Source organism: Periplaneta americana, chromosome 9 (genome assembly GCF_040183065.1).
Source record: "Periplaneta americana isolate PAMFEO1 chromosome 9, P.americana_PAMFEO1_priV1, whole genome shotgun sequence".
Classification (NCBI taxonomy): domain Eukaryota; kingdom Metazoa; phylum Arthropoda; class Insecta; order Blattodea; family Blattidae; genus Periplaneta; species Periplaneta americana.
The window spans coordinates 39,762,724-39,789,950 of NC_091125.1; the positions used below are offsets into that span (position 1 = coordinate 39,762,724).

The following is a 27,227-nucleotide window of genomic DNA, read 5'->3' on the forward strand; positions in this document are numbered from 1 at the left end:
GCAGAAGATACTCCTTTTTATGTTAAAAACTTCCTTTGTCATTGCTATCCTTTTTTTTTTTACTTCTTCCCAGCAGTTAATTTTTTTTTTTTTTTTTTTTTTTTTTGGGAAAGGTAAATGCGGTAGCTTCCCATTGCTTTCCGCACACCACTCTCTCGTATCTTAAAAGATCCCAGAGAGCCCCAGCACAGAGGTTTGGAGAGTGGATTTGACTAATTATGCCCTCCAGACTTCACCGAAATTCATTGCATAGGTTTTAATATCTGTTCTATCAGGGTTTTTGACTCAATAAAAGACCGGGAAATCCCAATTAGTCTTCGCCCCCACTATAGATATGTTCTTGAAATTGAAGGACTTATGTTTTATACCCCATGATGAAATATTTGTAGACATTGACTTTATTTCTTTGTATTCTTAGTGTAATAACTTATTGCTTGCTATGATGTATCAGAACAAAGAGCTGACCACATACTTTTTCATAGTGTCACTGTCCAGGAAATATAAATAGAACCCTTATTTTTTTATAGACCATATGCTTTCAAGACATATTACTGGAATAACTTTTACCTTCGTTGTTTAAAAATGGGTGTAACTGTGAAAATTGCAATTTTCCTCTTTAAAATAGCAAACAATTATTGGAAATTATTATTTCCAGAATACCAAATGACGTTAGAATTTAATAATCGCTTACGAATTGGAACTGTCAAAAGTAAAAGTGACGTAAAATCTCATAAACTTCCAATAAGTTAGTAAGTTTCTTTACAGTGCATGCTGTCAGATGCTAAATGTGTGTGTACTTATTTGTTGCAGAGCCTACAAGTATCGCACTGACATTTTAAGCGATAATCTGATGAGAGATGCACAAGTGGTCGAGTTATTCCGACAGTCTCAGTGTGCTGCATTTAATACCTTAGCTGTGTTAATCAGCACTGTCAAGAACGACATAAAGTTCTTCACAGTCTTCCTCTTCAGCGAAAGCAAAACCAAAGAGGTAAGATTGTCACTTTCAGTGTTACAAATCTCCAGCTGTATGTCCATCTGCATAGACATTCTTAAAAAAAATGGCTGTTGCTCGTAGATAAAATTTGATTGTTATATATTGGTACCTGTTATATGAAAAGTTGTTTACATTCTTCTTTTGCTTGGTTAAATGTGTTCCATACCTAAACTCGAAGTACTGTACTTAGCATGAACAGTCTTCTTTTGTATGTATTTGCCAAATTTGGAGAGACAATGCAGTTAACCTCATCCTCCAAAATTAATGTTCCTTCCCCCAATCACATAACAGTAGTCTTGCCCAGTTTACAAAAGACAGGTGAATAGTCATTTCTATGGTGTAATATTGACGTCTAACTTAGGATCCTACAATGGTTAGTTATTCCAACAGTACAACCACAGTCTACTATATACAGTCGCGAAGCTTGAGGTGTTTTTTTGCAACTCTCGTGATAAAGCGCTCCAAGCGGTTAGCAACTAGAAACAATAGACTGTCCATGGTCGACTTTGGACTGTGTCGTATTTCTATCGAGTGCTAGCTTGTTGCGTATTTCACATTGATGCTTGTGAAATGTTCGTTATTGGTTATAATGAAAATGTTAATGGCTAGAATATAATAATTGGAATAATAATATGGGACAAGGAGGAGACGTTTGTAGTGCTATAAATTGTAGCAACAGTAAGAGAAAGAGGCCAGAGTTATCCTTTTTCCGATTTCCGAAAGATTCAGAAAGGTTCCTGGGTTTCCACAAGAATGCTGTGCAGAAACAAAACTGTTAATTTGAAGTTCTTTGTGACTGTTAGAATACATCATATCCTTAAATTTCACAATGAAATGTTTCAGTCTAACCGAAAGGACATTAGATACCGGTTAAAGTTCTGTCACTTAGGCTGCTAAATTTCCAGAGAAATAAAGGTTAGGTCTACTTTTTTTTTTCAGAGGATATATTTTTAATTGTAGCTATTAATTTTGTTATTTTTATGTGTTATTTTACTAAAGACATAGAAAAATTAAGTTTGTTTTAATGAAATTTATTGATCACGTTTTATTTTCAATTCTGGTGGGATTATTATTGCTTAGGCCTACTTTTTTCTTCAAAGGATATGTTTTTAATTATAGCTGTTAATTTTGTTGTTATTTTTATTTGTTGCTTTACTAGAGACGTAGAAAAAGTCTGTTACAATAAAATTTATTGATCACGTTTTATTTCCAATTCTGGTGTGATTATTATTGCTTAACCTCATCCCACTTTGTTAACGACGTAAGCCTACATACAAGTACCGGTACACGTAAGTTACTCCATTAATTCATATTTCCACTATTATTGTTGTAAAGAGAAATGCAAATTAATATTTATTGGTTTCATAGTTAATTATCGCTATAATCTTGAATGAGTGAAGCTATTATAGTAAATTTCAGTTCGTTTTGCATAAACAAAAATTATATTAACTTATTTCTTGCAGGTATCTTCGAGTTTATGGTGGAATTTAATATAATTCATTAAAATAATAAATTAACTTTATGCATTTAATATTCCAATAATGGAAGGAAGGTGTTAATTTTTCCAAAAGAACGCGACAACGAAAGTGTAACATATTTTGTTGGCTGCTAGGAGAGAGATCTGTGATGATGAGGCGATAGTAGCTATCCTAGTGGTGGGCAACTATCCATGTTTGCATTTTTACTACATATTGAGCTTCGCGACTGTATATAGTAGACTGTGGTACAACTGTATTTCTTATGTGGGTTAGTTGTATGTTGCGTAATAAATTTTGATTTCCTGTTCATATTATCTATGTTAGAACAAGACTCTTATATGTCGATTTTCATTATATTCCAAGTGAACTGCTATCATGAAGAGAGTGCCATATATGTTTCTGTGATTTGCATTGAAACAGGTGACATAACAACTTGTAAATAACAGCTTAGTTTTTGTTGAAGATTTGTGCTTGATCCTGTAGCCAAGAGTTAGGATTTTTATTAGCAATTTCTACAGAAAGCACTGCATCGCAAGTTATTTTAATATAATTTGTGATATTAGAAGACCCTTTGACCTTTCTTTCTTTGACTGTTGTGTTCAGGTTATGATGGAACAACCAATTTGGCTGAAGTATTTTTTCCTAAGCACCTTATTCTAGAATATCCTTAACTTCTGTTCCTCTCTCAAAGTGACAGTCCGAGTTTCACAACCATACATAACAACCGGTAATATAAATGTTTTATAAATTCTAACTTTCAGTTTTTTGTAAAGCAGGCTGGATGACAAAAGCTCTTCAGCCGAATAATAGCAGGCATTTTCCATATGTATTCTGTATTTAAGGCATACATGATACCATATAGTTGAGTCATGATATCTACAAAGAAAATAGCCATTCATACTTCAACAAACATTCCTAAGTAAAGGAGTAGTAAGGCACAATAAGCTATTTGAGGCAGTAGTGCTAGTCTTCGGGCTCTTCCTCCATACAAAGAAAAAATTAATTAATTGAAGATAATGAATTCTGCCTGAAGAATGGCTAGTAGAAAATTCCAGAAAGATTTTAGTTTGTCACATCTGGACGTATAAATAACCATCCAACCAGATTGCACCTAAAATAAGTCACTAATTGTTTATTTAGTTATGTTAGTGTCGTTCATAGTATTTGTATTTACCACAGTTGTGAGTTTAAATGAAAACAGTTCAATAACTGTATTAGTATATAAATTATTTATATTTATATGTGTTATAATTTATGGTGTATAATCCAATAAATAGGAGCATGGGTAATATTTATCTCTGTTCATCAGGTACCTTGGGAGAAACTGGTGGATTGCAGGAAGGAATATTCACTGACCCTTGACTGGGAAGAAGTGCCAGTCCGCAGGAAGCAGCTTGTGAACATTCGCAGACAAGCTCGTGATGAAAGACGAGAGGTTCGAGGCTTTGCATCCCAGTCTGTGCGCTACATCCCTAGTGCCTCTCAGTACCTCTTTGACAGCACTCTGAATGAAGATGTTACTCTTTTCGACTTCAGTACCTCCATAGTTCGCACTGACAATCCAACTGCACCGAGTTCAAATCAAAAGTTACTGGAAGAGGTAAGAATTCTCCTCATTGGAGGAAAACTATGTTCTCCAAATTAGTTCTCCTTTGTGATTCGAAAGCAGTTATCCAGGCAAAAACTTCTGACTACAAAGAATGCTACGACATTATTTTCCAGCTTCGAAACTGTGGCAAAGAAGTTGTCCTCCAATGGCTACCCTCCCACTGGGGGGGTTATTAGTAATGAAACAGCTGATTTCCTTGCCAAAAAAAGGACCTCTGATAGAACAATTACCAAGATCTAAACCAACACCTTACTCCCCAGTGAAACGTCACATAAAATTGAAAACCAAAATTATGAATGATAACAGACTTCAAACAGCTGCCAAAAACAAAAAATGGGAATGCCTAATAAATATATGAATGTCATACCTGATCTGCCACGGAAGTCAGCTGTAGTATATTTTCGTCTAACAACAGGTTACGACTGGCTCACAAATCACCTTTACAAAATCAATATTTTTCCTTCACTGAAGTGCATCTTATGCAACCATCCAGAGGAAGAAATGAAGTTAATGTGTTTTAAAAAGGGCGCGTCAGCGACTATGTCTATTTGCTCCCTTATCTAAAAGAAATGGATGAACACCACCTAAACAACTGCATCATTGTCAAACAGGGAGATTCTAAGACCTCAAAATATTGAAGAGCAATACTGCTAATGACTTCAATGTTAGATGGAACATATTAGACAACAACAGTAACAACAAATCATAAAATAGCAAGCCTTGCAATGAATTGAAATGAATTACAATATTTTTATATTTACACCATTCAATGGTAATAGTTCATAACCTATATTGGGCTAAGAAAGAAACCAATAATTTTCCCGAGTAATTTCTCAAAATGGAACATTTTTTATCTGCAGAGTCTTTCTCTATGATGCACTATTTTTTAAGAACACAGTGAGACAGACGGACAGACAATTTGTTGTTTATATAATTATGCAGATTAGTAACTGTAAATTTGTCTCAGATAACTATAACCAGGAAATTTACTTACTAAAAAGGTAAAGGTAAAGGTATCCCCGTAACATGCCATGAAGGCACTTGGGGGGCATGGAGGTAGAGCCCCATGCTTTCCATGACCTCGGCACTAGAATGAGGTGGTGTGGTCGGCACCACGCTCTGACCGCCTTTTACCCCCAGGAAAGACCCGGTACTCAAATTTATAGGAGGCTGAGTGAACCTCGGGGCCGTTCTGAAAGTTTGGCAACGAGAAAAAAATCCTGTCACCACCTGGGATCGAACCCCGGACCTTTCAGTCCGTAGCCAGCTGCTCTACCAACTGAGCTATACTGAACATAAAAAATATCATCATCTAAAACAAATAATTACTTGAACACACTCAAAATTTAGCTATACATCTGATAACATTCAACTACCTAATCCCTTATATGCCCGTTTTCTGATGATCACTGACCACTACAGCATAATGGTTGGAGATGTCTATTCAAACTTCACGGTCAATGACGTTATCCGGAGATACACGAACTGCTCCCGCATCTTGTTCCACTCTTACATTAAAAATGGGAGAGGAGGAAGTGCTTCGAGAAGGCCCTATTGTGACGTCTGCCTTAGACCATGACATTTGACTGCGGAATTTTCTTTCATAAGAGATCTTTCCCTGATTACAATGGTTACTAGAGTATGGTACTTCCTACTGTTCAGGGCATATAAGTATATGTAACCCAAATGCCCTCAGTCATTGTTCTTGGAACTCTTGAAGCCAACCTGGTATAGATGATAATTATTTTTTTATGCATGGTATGTTAATTGTTTAGTGACTGAATTAAAAGTGTTGTTTACATGTACTTTATTTTATATCAAGCATTGTTCATGATGATCCATTTCAAATCTTTTTTCAGCAGTTTGGTGCTGAAGGCATGGAAGTGAGCTTGGAACTGGATGATCTCAACAAACATGAATGCATGGCCACTCTTTGTGGCTTAATTCAACATATGGTGGACGAGGGCATTTCTCCAGCTCCTCCTTCAGACAACAAAGATGCCCCACCACCTGCATGGTTGGAAAGCTTGAGGAAATGTCTAAATGATTCCAGTCGCCCTCGCAACATAAGACTCTTTCTGTTAAAACTATTGTTGAATGTAGAATCGAGAGTCCGTCCTTATGCACTCAGTTTGCTCAATTCTGTTCTGAAAGTAAGTTCTGCATGTGATTTATTATAGATTAAAAAAATTAGCACTATATTCATTAACTCATTCGTCTAAAACACATTTTTGATATGGCAATATTGCAAAATTCGTTGAAAGTTACTTGAATTTTCTACTGATAAACACAGTAGAGAATAGAGCAGAATATTACGTAGCACAGTATTAACAGTAGAATTCCGCAGTTTGCGAAACACCTCTTTAGATTGCAATAGTTTCAGTAATTGCTTATTATGTTAGGAATTTGTATTGTGGGCATACCATTACCAGTAGCTGAATCTATATAAAGAAGTGATTTTTCCATTCCTGATATCAATTATTCCTTTTTATCTCATTATTATTCCATTCTGAGCTTGGGACTGAGCTTGCCAGCCAGCACAAATAGTTGATTGGTTGATTTATTGATTGATCGATTGATTCATTCATTCATTCATTCATTGTGTTCTGCCCAAGGGCAGTTGATATGTTACAGAAAAGAACCAAAGCACAAAGTTTGAAAAACTGAATGTCGTGTAACTTTATTCTTCTGTACTTATTTTGTATTTTAAAATCACCTTTTTTTCTTCAAAATTTTATTTCATAAAAGTGTTGTATATTCTTCTTCTTCGTCTTCGTCTTCGTCTTCTTCCTCTTCCTCCTATCACGTATTAAGCCTGGTGACCTGTTACAGTCTCACTCCATCGTTTCAGTGGTTGGCCCAAAGATCTTGTTCCTAAAGGATGGGAATTTAGTGTTTGGTGTGGTATCCTTGTTGTAGGCATCTTGAGTATATGAGATTTATATTTCTGTCTATAATTTAGAATTTTCTCTAAAATTGTGTCAATATTTAATTCTTTCAAAATATCCTAATTTCTCTTCTTGTCTAATCTAGTATAGCCAGAAGTTCTTCTTAAAAACTTCATTTCATTGGCAGTGATTCGGTTATTCATCACATATACATATGGTCCAAACTTCACTTCCATGCATGAGAACAGGTCTTGCCAGTGTTATATAGGCTTTAATTCTTGTACGTTTTTGGACAAGAGAAGGTTTGAAAATGTTATTAATAGTATTCATTGCATAGTTAAAGTAATTCAGTTTCGTATAAATATCTTTTTCTTGTTCATAGCTCAAATGATAACCCAAATATTCAAAACATGAGACCTGTTCTACAGGTTTATTACAAAGGAAAATTTTGCTGTGGAGATAATTTTTTTTCTGATGAATCCCATTACTTTAGTTTTATTAATTGAAATTTCCATTCTGTATTCCTCAGACATTAGTTGTAATTGGGAAACAGAACGTTGGAGGCCATTTTCAGAATCTGCTAATAATATTACATCGTCTGCAAACAGTAATATATATATATATATATATATATATATATATATATATATATATATAATTTTAAATTTCTATTGATGTTCAAATTACCATGTTTTGTTCTTTTCCAGTTTCTAATTGTATGATCCATATATATATATATATATATATATATATATATATATTATATATATATAGAGAGAGAGAGAGAGAGAGAGAGAGAGAATAAATAGTAATGGGGATAGGCTACAACCTGTCGAACACCTTGATTAATTGATTTCCACTCAGTTTGGTTGTTTCCAGTGCTTACTGAAATATAATTTTCACAATATAAATTATAGGTTGCATTTATTAAATGATTTGGAACATGACCTTCTTTCAGAATTTCAAATAACTTTTTTCTATGAACTTTATCAAAAGCTTTTTTAAAATCGTTAAAAGCCAAATGTGTCTCTTTATTAAACTCTCTTTGTTTTTCTATTATCATTTTTAGAGTAAAGTACCCATTAGCACATGATCTACTCTTCCGAAATCCATTAATTTGGTTTCATAAAATGTATATAATTTTTATTTTAAGTTTTGTGTAAATTTTATATCCTGAATTTAGAAGACTAATACCTCTGTAATTTTCACAGTCATTCTTATCTCCTTTTTTAAAAATCAGTATTAGTAGAGCCTTGTGCCAAATATCCAGGGGGCTTTCTCCATTTAAAATTCTGTTATACAATGTTAATAGTCGTGCTTTGAATTCACTACTGGCTTATTTGTTGTTATTAATTTATTATTATTATTATTATTATTATTATTATTATTATTATTATTTTCATTATTTTCGGCGGCCGGGTAGCTCAGTTGGTAGAGCAGCTGGCTACGGACTGGAAGGTCCGGGGTTCAATCCCAGGTGGTGACAGGATTTTTTCTCGTTGCCAAACTTTCAGAACGGCCCCGAGGTTCACTCAGCCTCCTATAAAATTGAGTACCGGGTCTTTCCCGGGGGTAAAAGGCGGCCAGAGCGTGGTGCCGACCACACCACCTCATTCTAGTGCCGAGGTCATGGAAAGCATAGGGCTCTACATCCATGCCCCCCAAGTGCCTTCATGGCATGTTACGGGGATACCTTTACCTTTACCTTTTTTATTATTATTTTCATTATTATTATTATCATTATCATAACTATCATCAACATTATCATCATAATCATTATTATTATCGTCATTGTTATCACCATTATCGTCATCATCATCATTATTATTGTTGTTATTATTATTATTATTATTATTATTATTATTATTATTATTATTGTCATCATCATTATCATTATTGAACTGTATTGAGTTTTCCTCAGTTCCAGTATGGTATTTTGCAGAATGATATTCCATTTACTTTCTGGCATATCTTTGGTCAGCTGCTTGAGGTAAAAACTGAATAAAGGAGAAAATAAATGGCTTTGAAATTAGTATGACTTTATTTCAACGAAGTAGATTTTATTCCATTAAAATTAAAACTGCTTAGTTATTCAGCGTGGATAACTGAAATTTTTTTATTTCCTTAATTCATATTCATAGGTCATTTTCTTTGAGTGGACATTTTAGAAATGTTCCACAAGTGGTACTTGTGAGAAAGGTCGGTGGACTCTAAAACTCCTCCCGGCCAGGTCCGATGGACCCATTAACCAACGACAGGTGTGTCCCTCCAGTCATACTGGGGGTTTACGTGAGTGGGTGATGTAACCACCATTACAAACAAAAAATTGGTGCCCACTTAAAAAACGGTTACACTTATGCTAATTAACATCCAAATTGCCCTCTATGCAACAAAGAAGAAGAAATGACTGAAGATCATCTACAAACCTGTGAAGTTCTACCTAATGGATCCACCATAGAGAAATATTTGAAAGCAAGAACGCTAATGGCTTCGTTGCCAAAGCCCGGCATTAGATAACAATAACAACATGTTATTCTGTGGAATAATAGTATGAATACTGGGGATGTACAGCTCATGAGCCAGACAATGTTTTGTCTGAATCTGTGGCAGAGGATCTGTGTGACGTAATCATTTGAAGATAGCTGACATTACAGACATCTTTTTTTTCTCTGTAATTTGATTGTGTGGCTCATGAGCTGTAATATCTCCAATAATCATACTATTCCTTCATTTTAAATGCCCACAAACCTGGATATATTAACATATTCCCCTCCACTATTAGAAATGCCGGGAAAATTATATTTTCATTTTACTGAAGACATTATGTTATGAATTGTGCTTGTGATCTCTTCTTTGGAAATAATGAATTCAAATATAATCAAGTGAATTTAATGTCACGCATTGTATGGATTATTTGAAAGATAGAGTATAACTTTGCTTTAATTTTCTTGTTTCTGAGAATTGGTTTTAATATTCCCATCATAACTACCACAAAAACAGTGTAATTGATTTCTGCCTTTAAGAAACCCCATTTTAAGAAACTTTCGCACCTAAGGAATACATTTTAATGAATTTGAGAATTTAAAACCTATTTCAGTGAAATTCTGAATTTGTTTCAAATGTATGTGATCGATTTCTGTACAGTCTATTGTCACATCTGTGTGGCGTCAGTAACAATGTATTGCAGTTAATAGTATGCATTGATAATAACCCAGGCTAAGCCAAGGTCTTATTTTTAGAAATGTTAATGTGTGTTTTCATATGAAAATTGTAAATTTAATTATAGTACTTAAAAATAAGTTATAATTTATAAAAGTATCATAAGGCCCCCCGCATTTTTGGAGCGGGGGGGGGCGGTATTAGTCACCCAGAGATTAGTTAAAGAGGGTTTTTACTGTAATGGTACGTAAGGAAGAAGATAATACATCTTGTGTACTGTCTTCTCTCCCTTTGAAATATAAAGATACCAGACTCTGTTAGTAATATTTTTTTATTTAATTCATGTATCTGCCTTCAGTTGTTAAGACTCGAAGGAATTAGAAAAAAACAATCACTGTATTTACTTGCGTAATTTTCCCCCTTTTTTTTTTTTTTTTCTTAAAATTCGGAGTCGAAAAATCCAGGAGGAGGAAATTATGTGAAAACTACAAAATGTCGAGAATAATCTGATCATAAATAAGATCAATTCAGTCCACACCTGTGGAGTAATGATTAGCATGTCTGGCTGCGAAACCAGGTGGCCTGGGTTCTAATCCCGGTCGGGGCAAGTTACCTGGTTGAGGTTTTTTCCGAGGTTTTACCACAACCCAATTTGAGCAAATACTGGGTAACTTTCGGTGCTGGACCTCGGACTCATTTCATCGGCATTATCACCTTCATCTCATTCAGATGCTAAATAACCTGAGATGTTGATACAGCATCGTAAAATAACCTACTAAAAAAATCAATTCATGTGCCAATCAAATCAATGTTTAATGCTAAATAGCTATACAGATATATATTTACAATTTCAGTAATTATGGATAATTTTGTGGCTTTTCTTTGTACTGCTGTATGTCAGCTCTAATGTAGGTAGTCTGACCTTGACTATTCTCAGATCATAATAGACTTTGCGTGTAAAATATTTGTATCAAAATGAATTTGGTAATTACGTAAAGAAAATGAACGTACATTTTACACTGAACTATTTTCAACAGACAACAAATTCAAATCATCATCTTTGTCATCAGAGGAATTGCAGACATTTTTCATTATAGAAGATATATCTTGGGTTTCTCATTCTTATTTTTTCGACACTTCGAATCTTCGTGAAAGAGACTCTTGAAGGGAAAAGGAGTGTCCAATTTTGTATGAAGTAAGGGGGAGAAATTATACGAAGGAAATAAAATTCTGAAAAACATATCTAAAAAAATCTTGGAGGAGAAATTATTTTAACAGGGAAATTACACGAGTAAATACGGTATTAATAATTTTTGCAAACAAAGTTGCAGAAATTAAGTAATATTCAAATTACCAGTTAACAATAAATAAAAGAGTGAGTGAATGACTAAATTAATAATTATATCAATAATCTGGGTCTAAAGATGGATTTGAACATTGTACTTAAAATTCTAAATTGTGTTGTAACATAATGCTGTAATGTATCCTGTTTTGTACAGGCAATAGATGATGGTGTTCTTGGCATGTCTCCCAACTACTTGTTGGCAGACACTGTAGCAATGGTGGTGGAGTGGTGCAGCAAAGTGACGTCATTGTCTGAGAGGTGTGATCGTCACCTAGTCAGTCAGTTGCTGCACTTACTGATAAGTAACGTCCAGCATCAGCGTAGGGTCGTGTTCATGCACAACTTGGAACTCATTCGCACAGTAATTGAGCTGTTTAAACCCAACTTCGACCTTCCCATGCAGCTTCTCTACGACATGATCATGGTAAGAGTGCAACTTAGGTTTAGTCATCTAATCTTGAAATGTGCTGTATTTTGATGTAGGGATATTCTTCTATGTAAACTGCTTTAGTAAGAATAGGCATAAATGTTAGTTTAAAATATATTATTTTTGTATCTGTTATAATTTCAATACATACAGCATGAAAAGAATGCATTCATTTAAAATGGAATTCTGTAAACATTTAAGTGAATAGCCCAGTATTAATATTTTTTTTTCTTTTCTTCAGGTATGGTTCAGTTTCTCTTTGCCTTTTTATTTTCTTCTTTAAGAAAGAAAGGATTTCTGCAGATCATACAAAATCATATTTTATACAATATGTATGTACCGTGTGTATCTAATGCCTATCCACTTCAGTTACCAGTACGTGATTCGGGTTATATTTTATACAATATATAAAATACAAAATAACCATTCCAGGCAAACTGGGAATTCCAATGAAAAAAGAATTTTTCAGAAATATTTGTTTATTATTAGTGTAAGACATAGATAAGGCCCTTTTTCAGAAGGAAAATATTACACAAGTTTTATGGGCATTGCATCAAAGTGGTCTTGGCTAGGTAATGGGTACTTTTTGTTTCTCTAAAGTTTGCAGCACTTACACATAGAGAGATCAGCTGTTAATGTATGTTTTTCAAGGAGCTATTGTTGAAGAAATATTTTGAGAGCCTGCACTGTTAATTCCAGAGCTCCAGGATCAAGGAACTTTATACTCTATACTATATTCTTTCTGCCATTTATTTTAAGTAGAATGGGTTAATAACAATTAGCACTCTTACAGTTCAAGTGAAAATTTTGGCTTAGATATGGGGCACTCAGAGCACAAGGGAATCAAGTCACAAAAATAAACTTTTCAGAAAATTAGACTTAGTCTTTTATGTATAGTTAATTACCCATTAAAGGTGAGTGTGATTTTAAACATCTGCACCATTGCAGGAAAACTAAGACGAGTATATATAAAACTATAATAGAAAGTATATGTACCTATGGATCTGAAACTTGGGAAATGAGAGACAGGATGAAGAAGAAATTGTTGGCTTTAGAAATGGATTACTGGCGCCGTAGTTGTCAAATTTCGAGGATGGACCACATTAGGAATCAGGATGTCCGTAATATAATGCAGGTATCAGGAGATATCTTACAATCAGTGGAAACTAAACGCCTGATATGGTATGGGCATCTCCAGAGAATGTCAGCCGACCACTGGCCTAATAAGGTCTTCAACTGGACTCCCCCGGAAAAAAAGAGAAGAGGAAGGCCAATGAAAAAATGGAGCAAGGAGGTTCAGGAGGATAGGGTCTGCAGAGGTCTACAAATGGGCGATTGGCAAAACCGGAGTACCTGGAAGTTGAGAAGTGGGAGACGTAAAATTACTTGCAATACATACATACCATTGCAAAGATTGTGAGGACATGATTCTTTTATGCTCTGAAAGTAGCCTCATCTAAGGTAAGTACAGATGAAATATCTCCCAATTGACCAAAAGTAGACGTGATTCCCTTGTGCTGTGTATGCCCCGCCCCATAGTTTACAGTTGTTTTGAAACTGAAAATAATGAAACACATTAACTCATCTGTAACATTCGTGACAAAATATGTGTAACATCCGTGACATGGAAAAAACTGCTATAAAATATTTACTTTATGTTTTTTGCAGACTGGTTGGATGCCATGACATTTGCATAGCTTTCGCATGGACACTATGTGAATGAATCTCTTTTTGCTTGAGACAGAGACTTGTATTTTACACTTTTTTTTAATAAAATGCTTTACACTTAGTTCACAAATCTTGTAAAATCCGTGACAGAACCTTTTTTTTTGTTTTCTGCAATAATAATACATTTTATTCAAACAACTTCTTTTCTGCAAAATGATACTGATCTTCTAAATTGATTCTAATAATAAAAGTTGACAAAGTCATTTCATTTTCATTATATAGCATTTGAAAATAGTAAAAATGTAACATCCGTGACAACTGGAATGGCTGAAAAGATACTCATTCTTAACTACATACTTCTAACACTTTTATATAGCTAATGATATAGTTAAACCTGTTAAATTAATAACTTTTACACCTTCGCTGTGTTAAATAATGAAACTATTATGACACTTTACCTAGTGACTAGTTTCGGTGGGAACTTTATACCAACCCTGGATAGCATAGTCGGTATAATCCTGGCCTTCTGTGCTTAATGGTGTTAAAATTAGAACACGATAACACTATTGAAAATAAAGACAGAATGACTTACATAAATTCTGCATATGTAGATTCAGATCAGGTAGTAAAATTCTTGGTATATGTTTAGTTGATAATGATTATTATATTATTTTTTTATTATCATAATTATAATTTTATATATTAGGTGTACAGTAGTGTGCTGCACAATAGATATTACAGTGATGTTCGTTCTTTATTGTAACTTGGCACTAGTGTAGAATATGATTCAACATACGAATACATACATAGGATTTGACTTAAGTGGCATTATGCAGAACAATCCATCCGCGTAAGCATATAGGACTGTCTCTATATGTAGTAACTACAATAATTTCATAGACTAGGGCTTTTGTAAATACAACTGACATTTGTGGCTCCCTATACACATGCTCCTTCAGAGTAATTTCTCCAGATGTGATACATTTCTGTAAGCAGCTTTTTGAGTGAGCAAAGAACTTAAAGTACAACTTCGCTGTAACTTATCTGACAGGTTTCTGTCACATGAAATCTGCACTTCAGACCATCTATCGTTGAAGCATATCAGTTTTAATCACAATTTTACCTAACTTTTTACAAAATTTTATATTTGCACACTGTTCAGATGCTGATATGATGGACGTAGCCACTACTATTGTAAGACTCTTCTTGCAAAGTAACATTGTTCACACAAACATGCACATAATCAAATATAGATGGCACTATTTCTTATTATGTATTTCTGAAACACAATACACAATAATGCCACATGGCCACTTTACACTACATACGCTTTACTAGAAATAAGTTAAACGGAGTATCACAGACATGAAGCACATTCATGAACTATTTTTTTTTCTACATACTGTATATATTTTGAAACTATATGAGTGTATGGAAATCATATATTATAGTGCGATAAAGTGGAACTGGAAGGAAGAACTGTACAAATTACATGTAGTAAATCATAAATATTAGGTAATGGAGGATGGTATAGTGTAAGCTCTTAAGTTCGAAATCAAGTTCGACATCCTATAGTTCGACTGCTTACATAGGAGAATTAGACACTCCCCTATATGGGTACTAAGAAATGGGTTTGCCATTTGAATGGGAACTGGTTCTGTTTCTTGTAGTGATACTTTTGTTAAAGGAAAACAGAATATTTTATTGATTAGGACATCCATATTGATCACTGATTTTAAATTAATGAACTCTTCTTTTTCTATTTGAGAATTGTGTGTTTGTGAGACGGAACTGTCGAAACCCACTATGGTACTAGAAGCGAATACACAAGTCTCGGAGCAGGCAGAAAATGCAAGTACAGTACTGTATTCATTGATGGATAATCAATAAGAATTTGTATTCATTTCACCTGCCACACCCACTACCCTTATTGGACTGAACTTTAAATTCTGTTTTGTCGAACTTAGGAGAGTCCACTGTACTAAGGCAAACAGTTGCGATAAAGTAGAATAGAGTGAAGAGCATAACTTGTAGTTTAATAGAGACAATAAAACTGAAAGGCTCCTACGAAGTAATGAAGTAGAAAGTATAATAATAAGCAAAGATATAATGGTAAAATGGGAACTGGGTTAAAAAAGTGAGAAGTAAATAGAGAAACTTTACAAGTTGAAGTAGTAAACTTTAGATATCAAAGGAAAAAAGGATGATTATGGAAAAAACAGAACAATTAATAATTAAAGAAGGATAAAAAGAGGTAGACAGTATTGTAGATGACATTTAGAAAGAGCGAATATTAAGATTAGTGCATTAATAGTGAGTAATAAAAGGAATGCAAACCTAATTTTGAGCAAAATTGATTTAGAATGTATAAATTACGTTTGGTTATCTACTAGTGTTTAAAATACAATCATATAAGTGTAAAAAGCTGATTAAATGGAAAATATATAACCGAAATAAATAACATGGAAAGTATAGGAATTTTGCCAGGATCCCAGAAAAAAATGAATGAGTATCAAAAATGCGTAGGCCCTAACTATGAAACATATAGAAGAAGTTTTGCTGTATATGTAAGATGTCGGCTGATGCATAATTTTCAAACATTATTCACTTCTTGCATTTATTACAGAATAATACATGCAGCATTCATTTGCATGCATCTGTGCTATAGTAATCATCATATGCATCAAGACTTTGTTTGAATGGTGTAATTAAAACACGAATAGAATGATAATATTATAATTATGAAGTTCACTTTTTTCTTCAGAGAGAAGATGAAATAAAATAACAGCAATTATTCATGTTCTAGAAACAAGACAGGAAAGATCCTACGTTGTCAGAACCAGGGATCCAAGTGGCTGCTATAGTTTTGGCAAATCGCCTAGAACCATGGAGTAGCACCGGCAAGTTGTCATTTCTGAATGCTGTGTTGAGAAATCTGGATAATGAGAAGCAAGGTGTATTCCAGGCAGCTGCTGAAGTAGCGGGCATGGCACTCAAATTGTTGGATATTAACAGTTCTGGAATGCTGGAGGGGGCTGATGCGGAATTCCAGTCCCAGCTCATTAATAAACTAAACACACTAAAAAATAAGACAAAGGACAAATTTCTAATATGCCTGTTTGCCGTTCAGGAGCACTACCCACGTATAGTGGACTCATTCATAAACCATGTACTGTTTAATTTGCCAAGAATGTATGGAATGTTTAGGTAAGTGTTAACTCTTACACATATCACTATATGAATTCATTGTTATTCTGCAGTGAGTAAAAACTTAAGTAACGTTAATCATGTTGCAATTTTTTGTAGATACAAAATTTCTTCATATTACATTTTCATCATTTGCTTTTTTATTATACGGAATATTCATATATCAGAAGCATTGTGATGCTACAAAATGTCGATTTGAGATTCTTACAGAAGTACACATTTTCATATCCCTGATACTGAGAGATTAGTCTTAAGCTTGCTTTGTGTGTACAGTGATTTCTCAACTATTGGACCAGAAATTATGACAAATATATTAATTTTTACTAATATAAATGGGTCCTTGTTGAAAAAATACTGGAGATTGCTGAGTTTGCAGTAAAAGATCTGCCTTTGGGCAGAACACTATGAATGAATGAATTGAAAAATAACACAAAATGATGAATCCCTCATAATTGATTCCAATTATTTTCTCTCGGAATTGTATTATTTCTTCTAAAAGATGAAATGATTATATTAAATAGTACGAACAGAAAGTTCCATGTTATAGACCAGTGATCACCAAAAGCTGTGTCGCGACACGTGCCCCTGCCTCTACTCAAGCATAATGACATTAACCCCCCACCCTCTTCCTACCCCCTTCACTTCTTCAGAAGTAAGCAGACAGGTATCAGCAGCGGACGTACAGTGCACTTGTAATAGGCCTACTGTAAGTGTGTCGATACTGTGTTTCGAAATGTCTTTTTTTTTTTCAAACATTTCGGTACAAAAGATGAAAAAATACAGTGATGTCCTACACATAGTAATTACAGAGTTTAAAGATAGACGATTTGGGGATTTAAAACACATAGAAACTGGTTTTTTCCCTCTTTGCAAACCCTTTCACAATGAACTTACTAAATGTAAGACCTGATTTACAACTTGAAGTTGTCGGTTTTCAAAATGATACTTTTATAAAGAGTAAGTGTAAGGATTTAGTTGGTTTTGATATTTTTAAAAATATCGATCTGGCAAACATCCCGTGTCTCAGAAAAGTCGCTATGAGAACTGAAGCTATGTTTGGTTCCACATACATATGTAGACAATTATTTTCTAAAATGAACACTATAAAGTCATGTAAAAGATCTCGCTTAACAGATGGGAGTCTTCATGCACAAATTACGGTGGTTGCTTACGATGAAACTTCTGATTTCAAACGTCTGCTGGTGTAGAGTACGTGTTTTCTGTCATGGCGAATAAGAAAATATATTTTATTTTGATAATTATACAATAATGATGAACAGGAGGAAAAAAAGTTAACATGGATTACATATATGTAACTATTAAGTAGAAGATTATTTGTTTTTGTTTTCCGGTCACAGTCCGTCTCTGCACTGCATTACCTGAAGCGATACCCATTCCACTCAACTCTCTGCGACAGTGGTGTGCGGGTTGCATTTCTATTACGTCATCATTTTGTAGTGTTTGGCAACCACTGTTATAGACAGTATGCTCCCAAACCTTTTTCTGTCAGAATAATTATTAATATGCTCTTAGTCGACAACTTCTAACAAAATGTACGACTTAAAGATATCTGCATGATTTTTTTTTTTTGCAAAATTATGCAACCCTAGCTGTTTTGGAAAAAGCAAAAAAATGTCTCTGTTATTGAAAACTCATTCAGGCAACAGTTTTAGGATAAGAGAGATCTAATCCAATTGCTTTATAAAATTATCGTAATCCTATCTGCTACAGAAATAAAGCAAATTAAAATTTAAAATATTTTATTTTTCTGTAAAAACTTTACTTATTGGAAAGTTACATATGCACTCTCAGAATTTATATTTTTTTTTCTAGCCGCAAATACACTAAAAGCTAGACAGGTTAATCTTTTAAGAGGATTATTGAAATAGCTATGAAGATATTGTATCTCACTGAGGGTCTATGTCCATAATACACTGATCTCAAAAAGAAAAAGTGGCAAAGATAATTCCTTTTCATAATAAGCCTACTGCTAAGTATTTGCGAAGTCAGAAATATCAGAATCTCATTAATGCCTTTTAATATTTCTGTTAATCTGAAATATAGAGTTTCGTAAATAGCAAAGTGATTCTAGTATATGAATAGCTGTTTTATGTGAATTAAGGAAAATAATAGTTGTATGGGCGAATCCAGAAATGCATATAGGGTGTTAGTTGGAAGATCTGAGGGAAAAAGACGTTAGGGGAGGCCGAGATATAGATGGGAGGATAATGTTGAAATGGATTTGAGGAAGAAGAGATATGATGCTAGGGACTGGATTAATCTTGCTCAGGATAGGGACTATTGGGGGGCTTATGTGGGAATGACAATGAACTTCCGGATTCTTTAAAAGGCATTTGTAAGTAAGTAATAGGCCTACAAACATCTAATTAAACTGTACATTTTATGCATTAAGTTAGATGTGTCTTTTGAATGAAAGTTGATGAAAATAAAGAACTGCATTTTTGCGGAACTCATGCAACATATACAGTGGAACTCCACAAATAGACACTCACTCTCGTATACTTCACGACACAAGGTAAGTCAATGCAATCTGTCCCGCGCTGCACAGGGCTAACCAGTTGAACCAGTGCAGTAGTGTGCAGATACTCATACACTTTGGCAGCATGGCAGGGAACAAAAAATATGTACTTATGTTGAAGTAGAAGTTACAAATATTGGAACGGTTTAAAAAGGTGAATCAGTCAGAGCCATCGCTAAAAAATTTGACATTTCGATCAGAACAGTGCATGGGATGAAACAAAATTCATCTAAATTATGAGGCATTCTATAGTGATTATAAGAAGCTTTGTTATTACCAGTTGATTGTAGAATGAAAACACAGCTTATTTTGTGTAATTTCCTAAATTTAATCAATAAGGATAATTAATGTTCTCTCTTGAAGGGTATACACCATTTTAAAATAATTTAATACACAAACACAACTATTACATGAAATGCTAAATAAGTTTTTGTAGCTTTATTCTCTTCAGCTCTAATCATCAATAACAATAATCCAGGTTGCCAGGCGACGATAGAAAAACAAAAGATGCGAAAACAAATTAATGTGGTGTATAAACAATTGAATGCTCTGCATTGACACACTAGCTCCATTTCACTTGCTGAATACCTCCAGACGCACAGCATCTGCTGCTGAATTAGCCGTGGAAAAAAAAAAAAAGTCAATAAGTATGCTCATCTTTTAGACAATTATATCTTTGTCCCCTTTGCTGTGGAGACCTTCGGTCCTTGGAGTCATGACGCGAAAGTTTTGGTATCTCAAATCGGTCAAATTTTGATCTCCATTACCGGTGATCGTCGTTGCACTACTTATTTGTGTCAATGTATAAATATTGCAATTCAACGCGGAAATGCAATGAGCGTTTTGGGTACTCTTCCCGAGTCCAGCCCTTTGGATGAACTCTTTCTCTTGTAAAATTTATTTAGTATAGATAGATATTATTGAATGCTCTTTCATATTTAAGTATAAAGATATAGGGGTGCCATTTGAAATTTCAAAGTGGGAGTGGGAGGTGAAATGTAAAATGCATTGAAATCTGGTTTAAGTCTTCCCCTCAATATCTAAATTTACGTGTTTTTTTTATACGATGAAAGAGTAATGGAACGGAGAAAAACTCTCTCCGGCGCCTGTATTTGAACCCGGGTTTTCAGCTCTACGTGCTGATGCTTTATCCACTAAGCCACACCGGATACCCACCCCAGCGTCAGACAGAATCGTCTCAGTTTAAGTTCCAACTCTTGGGTTCCCTCTAGTGGCCGCCCTCTGCATTACGTCATAGATGTCTATGAACGTAGGACTGAAGTCCACACATGTGCTGAGGTGCACTCATTATGAGTGACTAGTTGGCTGGGATCCGACGGAATAAGCGCCATCTTAAATCACGAAGTGATTTACGCATATCATATATATTATTTTAATGTACCGAAGTACATATGATATTTTCATGCAGGTATTCTGCATCATCATACGATGAAGAGTTTTTCTCCGTTCCATTACTCTTTCATCGTATGATGACGCAGAATATCTGCATGGAAATATCATATGTACTTCGGTATATTAAAATAATATATATGTGTTTTTTTTTTAATTGAATTCAATTTAATTAACTCTAGTTATTTAGAGTGAAAAGTTTTGAAGTGAAAGCCCTGTATGTAGATACATTTAGAGAGATTTTTCTCCAGAAGTTTGTTTTATTTTCTGATGTTTCATGTATATATTATACTTAGTCGTGGATTGGTTTTGTTATATATTTTGCATATATTACAATGTATTATTTAAAATTCTGTACGTTAATTATTTATGTTTCGGTCCACACGCCATAAAAATCATTGTACAGCCCTTATGTTTACCAATGTAGAAAGACAGAGTTCGTACCTTGTCTTGCACATGTATCATTGCTGTGTCTATTTGTGGAGTTCCACTGTAATGAGAAAGTATGTGTCATCTTCATGAAACCGTTCTTTTCAACTTCTTCTTTACCTACCCTTCCTCTTTTTCTCATATTACTTTTCTGTTTTTTCTTTGTTCTGTTTTTATCTTTCTCTTTACTTCTCCTATCTGTTTTTCTCTTTTACTTGTCCTGTTTGAAATTGTATTTTTTCTGATTAATTTATACTTAAGTTTTTTTAATCCAGTTTGTTTCTATTTATTAGGTTTTTCTTTGTTAAGTATGTATTAATTGTGTTGAATGAATCCTGACTATGAGTTCTTACTCCTTCAGGGATGAATTCTGATTGTAATTTTGTACAAGTTATTTTATTAGCAGTGAACTAAAACTTGAACGTAAATATTTTGATATGTTTGAGTCTTATACAGGGTGAACTGTAAGTAATGTCATTAATTTCAAGCAGTTATTCCTTGAGATATTTCAAACAAAAAGGTTTTGCTCGTTGTTGCTTCCTTTTCGAGGAAAAAATTATTTTATATGAAACATTTCATAGCATGTTTTGGAAAAGCTACTGAATTAATTCTCAATATGTTCAGACAGTTTAAGAGAGCAGTGTATTATGATAATAAATGATTGAAAGAATTTTAGTTTTGTCCTTTAAATGTGCAGAAATTTGATATGAACAAATGTAACATTTTAAAATTTATTTTCAGAACGAAAAATTACATTTGTTCATATCAAATTTCTGCACATTTAAAGGACAAAATTAAAATTCCTTCAGTAATTTATTATCATAATGTACTGCTCTCTTAAATTGACTGAGCATATTAGGAATTAGGTCAGTGGCTTTCCCAAAACACACTATGAAATGTTTTATGTAAAACAGTTTTTAACTTGGGGAAGGAAGCAAAAACGAGCAAAATTGTATTAAACTTTTTTGTTTGAAGTATCTCGAGGAATAATCCCTTGAAATTAATGACATTACTTACAGTTCACCCAGTATATTTTCCTGGGACTTACAGTTCTCTTCTCGACATGGCTTAATGCTCAGAAATTCCACCACTACTGTGCTGAATTATTTCACATTGTTACTACATAAAAATATATAGTATATGTCATATTCTTCTCAGGATAATGAGTTTGAAGATAGTATATTCGAGACTGGAGATACTTGAGGATGAAATGTACATAGAGCTGAAGAGTAAAGACTTGCTAAAGATACTGAATGACCGAGATCCCGATCAGCAGAATCTTGCACTCAATATAGTGGATAAAATGGTACCACACTTAAAATCTGAACAACTGGAAGAAATTGTCAGTGTGCTCTGCAAATTTGAAGCACATCGAAGTCATGAGTGCCGATCTATGATGTATAAGATCCTTATGTGGATTTATGATCATTGTCAGGATATTGGTGGTTTACTAATAGAGCAGACAAAGTCAACACTATTAAGAGGATTGAGAGATGATCATCCAGCTCTTCAGGATACCATTTTTAGGTACGTTTAATAATAGTGAAATTTTCATATGAAAATTACACAGATTCTTGTTACCTATGTTACTTATTTTTGAGGAATTTAAGGACTTGCTTCGTTTGTAATATTAGATGTAACTGAAGTAATCTTGTCACTAAAGATATTTGTAAGATTCTAATTTGCCCATCTAAGGTACAAAAGGCATTAATAGCTTTCTTATATGCTATTGTTCGAAGTACAGTACCAATCCCAAAAGTTTTCTCTTTCCTTTCCTCAGGCAGGACATTGTACTTACCGTACTAATGTTTTGCATTAGAAAGTCCATTTATAGAATGTTATGTTTTTAAAATAGCTTACAGCCTTGTTATTTACTTTGTATTCTCTCATTGTTATTATCTTAAAAAGACTGTATATCTTTAATATTTTCTTAAAATATTATTATTGATTTTCATGTACACAGAGACACACATGACACAATGCGTGCACACGTGCATACATGATAATGTCGGAATGTGTAAGATTATACTGTATTGGCCCAATCTAGTATGACTTCGAATATAATACACCCCTAAGTTTTCAGTTGTTGGTTGATTATAATGCACTGCATTTAGATAAAGCTATTAGTAGACGACCTTTCCAGTGTTTTGAAACTAAGCCACTTTCTAAAACAACAGCAGGATAGGATAACAAGTATTCTTCGTCCATTTCGTCCTGACTATTGCACAGCACACATGATTTCATTTTTGTGGACTGATCAATTCTATATTAATTTGAAATATTAGTTCTTTTGTATATGGTATTTAATTGAGAGTATTTCTTTTTAATCCATTTTGAATCTTGCATACACTACTTTTAACACTTGAATATAAGTAATTGATTAACTAGCGGACTTACTTGTGTTAATTATGTAAGTCTGTGCAGCTTACCACACACATACACAACACATCTAACCACCCCATACAACACAAACATGCTGCATTCAGGACAATGGTGCACAGATTACTCAACATACCCAAGAGCCAACAACACTACAATGAAGAAGTGAACACAATCAAATACATAGCACAAGAAAACGGTTACAATCTAAACATAATAGACAACATCATAAGAAAGACAAAACAAAAACTTAACAAACACAAAAACACGAAAAACACAACACAAACACAAGAACACAAGAAATACATCATATTAACATATGAAAACAAAAGCACACATAAGATCGCATCTTCATTCAGAAAGCAGAAATACAACATAGCATACAGAATAGAAAACACACTACAAAGACATCTCAACACACAAAAAACACAAACAAATAAATACGATCACACAGGTGTATACAAACTCACATGTAATAGTTGCGACAAGTTCTACATTGGACAGACAGGCAGATCATTCCAAACACGCTACAAAGAACACATTAAAGCAATAACCAGAGGACACAATAAATCTACATACGCCGATCACATAACCAATGCTAACCATACATACAATAACATAAATACAGACATGGAAATCCTACACATATAACTCAAGAACCAAAAACTCAACACACTAGAACAATATGAAATATACAAACACACTAAAACACACCCTGATCAAATTCTCAACACACAGATCAATTTCAATACACACACACTATTTGACTCCACTTTTCAACAATCAAACGCACCCACACAACAGGCAGAGAAGTTTGAGATGACGCCGAGATCTAGTAGGCTCTGAGGATGGTGTGATGAAGCACCGAAACAGCTGTAAGCCGCACAGACTTACATAATTAACACGAGTAAGTCCGCTAGTTAATCAATTACTTATTTCTTTTTAGTTTACTTTGTAAGATATTAGACTTTTTTTTTGGGGGGGGGGGCAAAATTATCTGTTGTGTCATTTCGTTTGATGTTTCAATGGGAAGGGATCCACTGAAAAATAATGTGTTTGCTGGCAGCTTGAAGGTAGGAGAGTAGTTTACTGCATTCAAGTGTTTCTGTAATATTGACATGTTCTGTATGGAAAAATAAAAATATTTAATTGTACTTTGAAAATATTATAGACTGAAGAAACTTATCAGTCATTTATTATCTTGTGAAACCAAATGCTTGTGTGTGCCGTAGCTCACAGTAAGAACCTTATGGTGGGATGAAACGAGCTAGTTACCTGCAAATGGAAGTGTAGCGAGGGAGGAAAGCTTCCCAGTCCACTTCTTCTTCTTTCCGCTTATGTGCAGTTAGGTTTCACGAGATACCAAATGGCTTATATAAATATAAAGCTATCTTGATAAGTTTCACTTCGTCTTTAGCAACATCCTCTTCTGGTTATCATTCCCCAGAGTTCATCTCTTCTTTTTTCTCCTTTTTCTTTTCCTTCCCCCCCCTCTCTCCCTGTCTCTCTGTCTCTATCACTTCATCTTCTGAACTGGATTCTTCTTCAGATTGATAATCCCACTTTCCACAAAATATCATCCTCACTGCCATTCATGTTACTAGAAACGGAGCACTTTTTGAAACCTTTCGAAATTAACATACTGCTAATTCTATTCCATGTTGTAATCATCCGGTAGGCCAGCAAACCACACAATTGTTTTTTTTGAGGAGTGTGGTCTCCTTCAATCAAGCATTGTTCTTTAAAGTAGTACAACTGAAAGGAACTAGGCTATAATTTTATTATAATATGAGTACAATTTTCACATAGTATCGGCCTGAGTGGCACAGTCGGTAGAGTGCTGGTTTTCTGTTTCTGAGGTTGCGGGTTCGATCTTGTCCCAATGCGAGAGACTCATGTCAGTAGATTTAATGGCATGTAAAAGAACTCCTGCGGGACAAAATTCCGGCACACCGGCGATGTTGATATAATCTCGGCAGTTGCAAGTGTCGTTAAATAAAACATAATTTAATTTTAAATTTTACATGGCTGTTTTTTTATTAAAAAACATCGTACTAGATTCGGGTCAATATGGTTTTACATGTAGGTATACATTAAAATGAAATGTTATGTGAGTTAAATGTTTACTTGTATAGTTACTGGAACAATGATGCAAGATATCGCGATTCTACTACAACTGATCAACTGTTATTCATCCTGAATGATCTATATTCTCCAACAACGGAACATCATTTCCTAAGTTATTCAACACAATTGCTGCTGGAAGCAACAGTAGGCACGCCAGACTACAAGCAGAAAATGTTCAAAGATCCTTTGTCGAAATGTCACTTTGAAGACTTCAAGATGTTCTTGTCATGGCGTGCTCAGCATGCCACTATTGCACCCATGTTTGCAGACACATTGGCCAGCCAGCTCATGCAGTCACAGTCTATGAGTGATATGAGTGGAGGACCTCTTTTGAGAGCAACACAAGCTAGCCTGGCCTTTCAACCCACTCTAGCGCAAAGTAAGGAAGGATGTTTTCACTTTCTAATAAAGTACAATTTTTATTATATGGCCGCCCATCATCCTGCTGTGTGAGAAAATTGTTGGTCATGAAAAAAAAGTACTATAATATTCGAGGAAGGTATATGGAAACATTACATTAAATTTGCAGAATTAAAAAAAAAAATGACTAGAATGTATTGGGCAGTTATTTGGCTTAGCGAGTTTTTGAGTGACTGTGTGATTATTTGGTTGAATAAGCAGCCAGTGTAGGTGTAGAGGAACAAGGAAGCATGCTGGAAACTGTTTTTTGTGATAAGACTATAATTGAATAGTGTAAACAACAAAGGTTGTAAGTGCATGGAAGAACATTTTTCAGGAGAGACATTTTTCTTCATCAAAATCATATGCTACTGGTGACATCTGTGATTGCATACATTAACAAGGGCCTACTTCCCTACTCCCACTTCGAATTTCAAGATATGACTTTTGTAGTTTATCTGGCTTCACACATACAAAATGTTTTAACTTCTTCCTCTTCTTCTTCTTCCCTTCAAGTATTAGGCCATATGGCCTGTTATGATCTCACAGTTAAATTTTCAATCCAGAGCTTCTTTGAACTACCGAGATATCTCTTCCCGTTTGGACGATAGTGGAGCATGACTTTTGGGATTCTGTCTCTACACATGCGATGCAGATGATTTATCCAGTTGTTCTGATAATGTTTTACGTGATTAATTACAGGTTCTAGTTGTGTTTCTTCCATTACATCTTCATTGCGTTTGTGATCCCATTTCGTATATCCCACTGTATATCTCATAAATTTCATTTCATTAGCCATTATTCTGCTTTCGTCTTTCTTCCTCAATGTCCATGCCTCACTGCTGTAACAAAGTACAGGTCTCGCTAAGGTCTTGTATAGGCGAATTCTAGTATGCCTTTGTACTTGGGGGACGGTTTCATAATGTTGTTAATTATTTCCATTGTTTTGGTGTATTTAGAAATTTTCTGTGAAATGTCTACTTCACCAAAAAAAGATAATGTGTATCCGAGATATTTTTGAATCTAAACATATTTTGCTAGGCACAGGGTATAATTTTAGTTTTTTTCTTTATTGATTTTCATATCATATTTAATTCCAATTTTGTTGAAATAAAAAATTGAACGTTGTAATTCATCTTCTGAGGATGCCACCAGAGCTAAATCGT

The 27,227-nt window shown here is 34.3% G+C and overlaps 1 protein-coding gene across 7 annotated transcripts in view; it reads left to right on the top strand.

The window, feature by feature from the left end:
* LOC138705841 (DNA-dependent protein kinase catalytic subunit-like) overlaps window positions 1–27,227 on the top strand; it is a 290,093-nt gene that overhangs the window by 187,950 nt on the left and 74,916 nt on the right. For 6 of the 7 annotated variants that reach the window (XM_069834521.1, XM_069834522.1, XM_069834520.1 and 3 more), the window contains 7 exons: window positions 811–991; window positions 3,785–4,075; window positions 5,944–6,237; window positions 11,631–11,900; window positions 16,378–16,778; window positions 22,315–22,683; window positions 25,671–26,041. In XM_069834521.1, the coding sequence (XP_069690622.1) occupies window positions 811–991; window positions 3,785–4,075; window positions 5,944–6,237; window positions 11,631–11,900; window positions 16,378–16,778; window positions 22,315–22,683; window positions 25,671–26,041 (2,177 nt within the window). The remainder of the gene's footprint in view (window positions 1–810; window positions 992–3,784; window positions 4,076–5,943; window positions 6,238–11,630; window positions 11,901–16,377; window positions 16,779–22,314; window positions 22,684–25,670; window positions 26,042–27,227) is intronic. The other variant, XM_069834524.1, reaches the window with a different exon arrangement.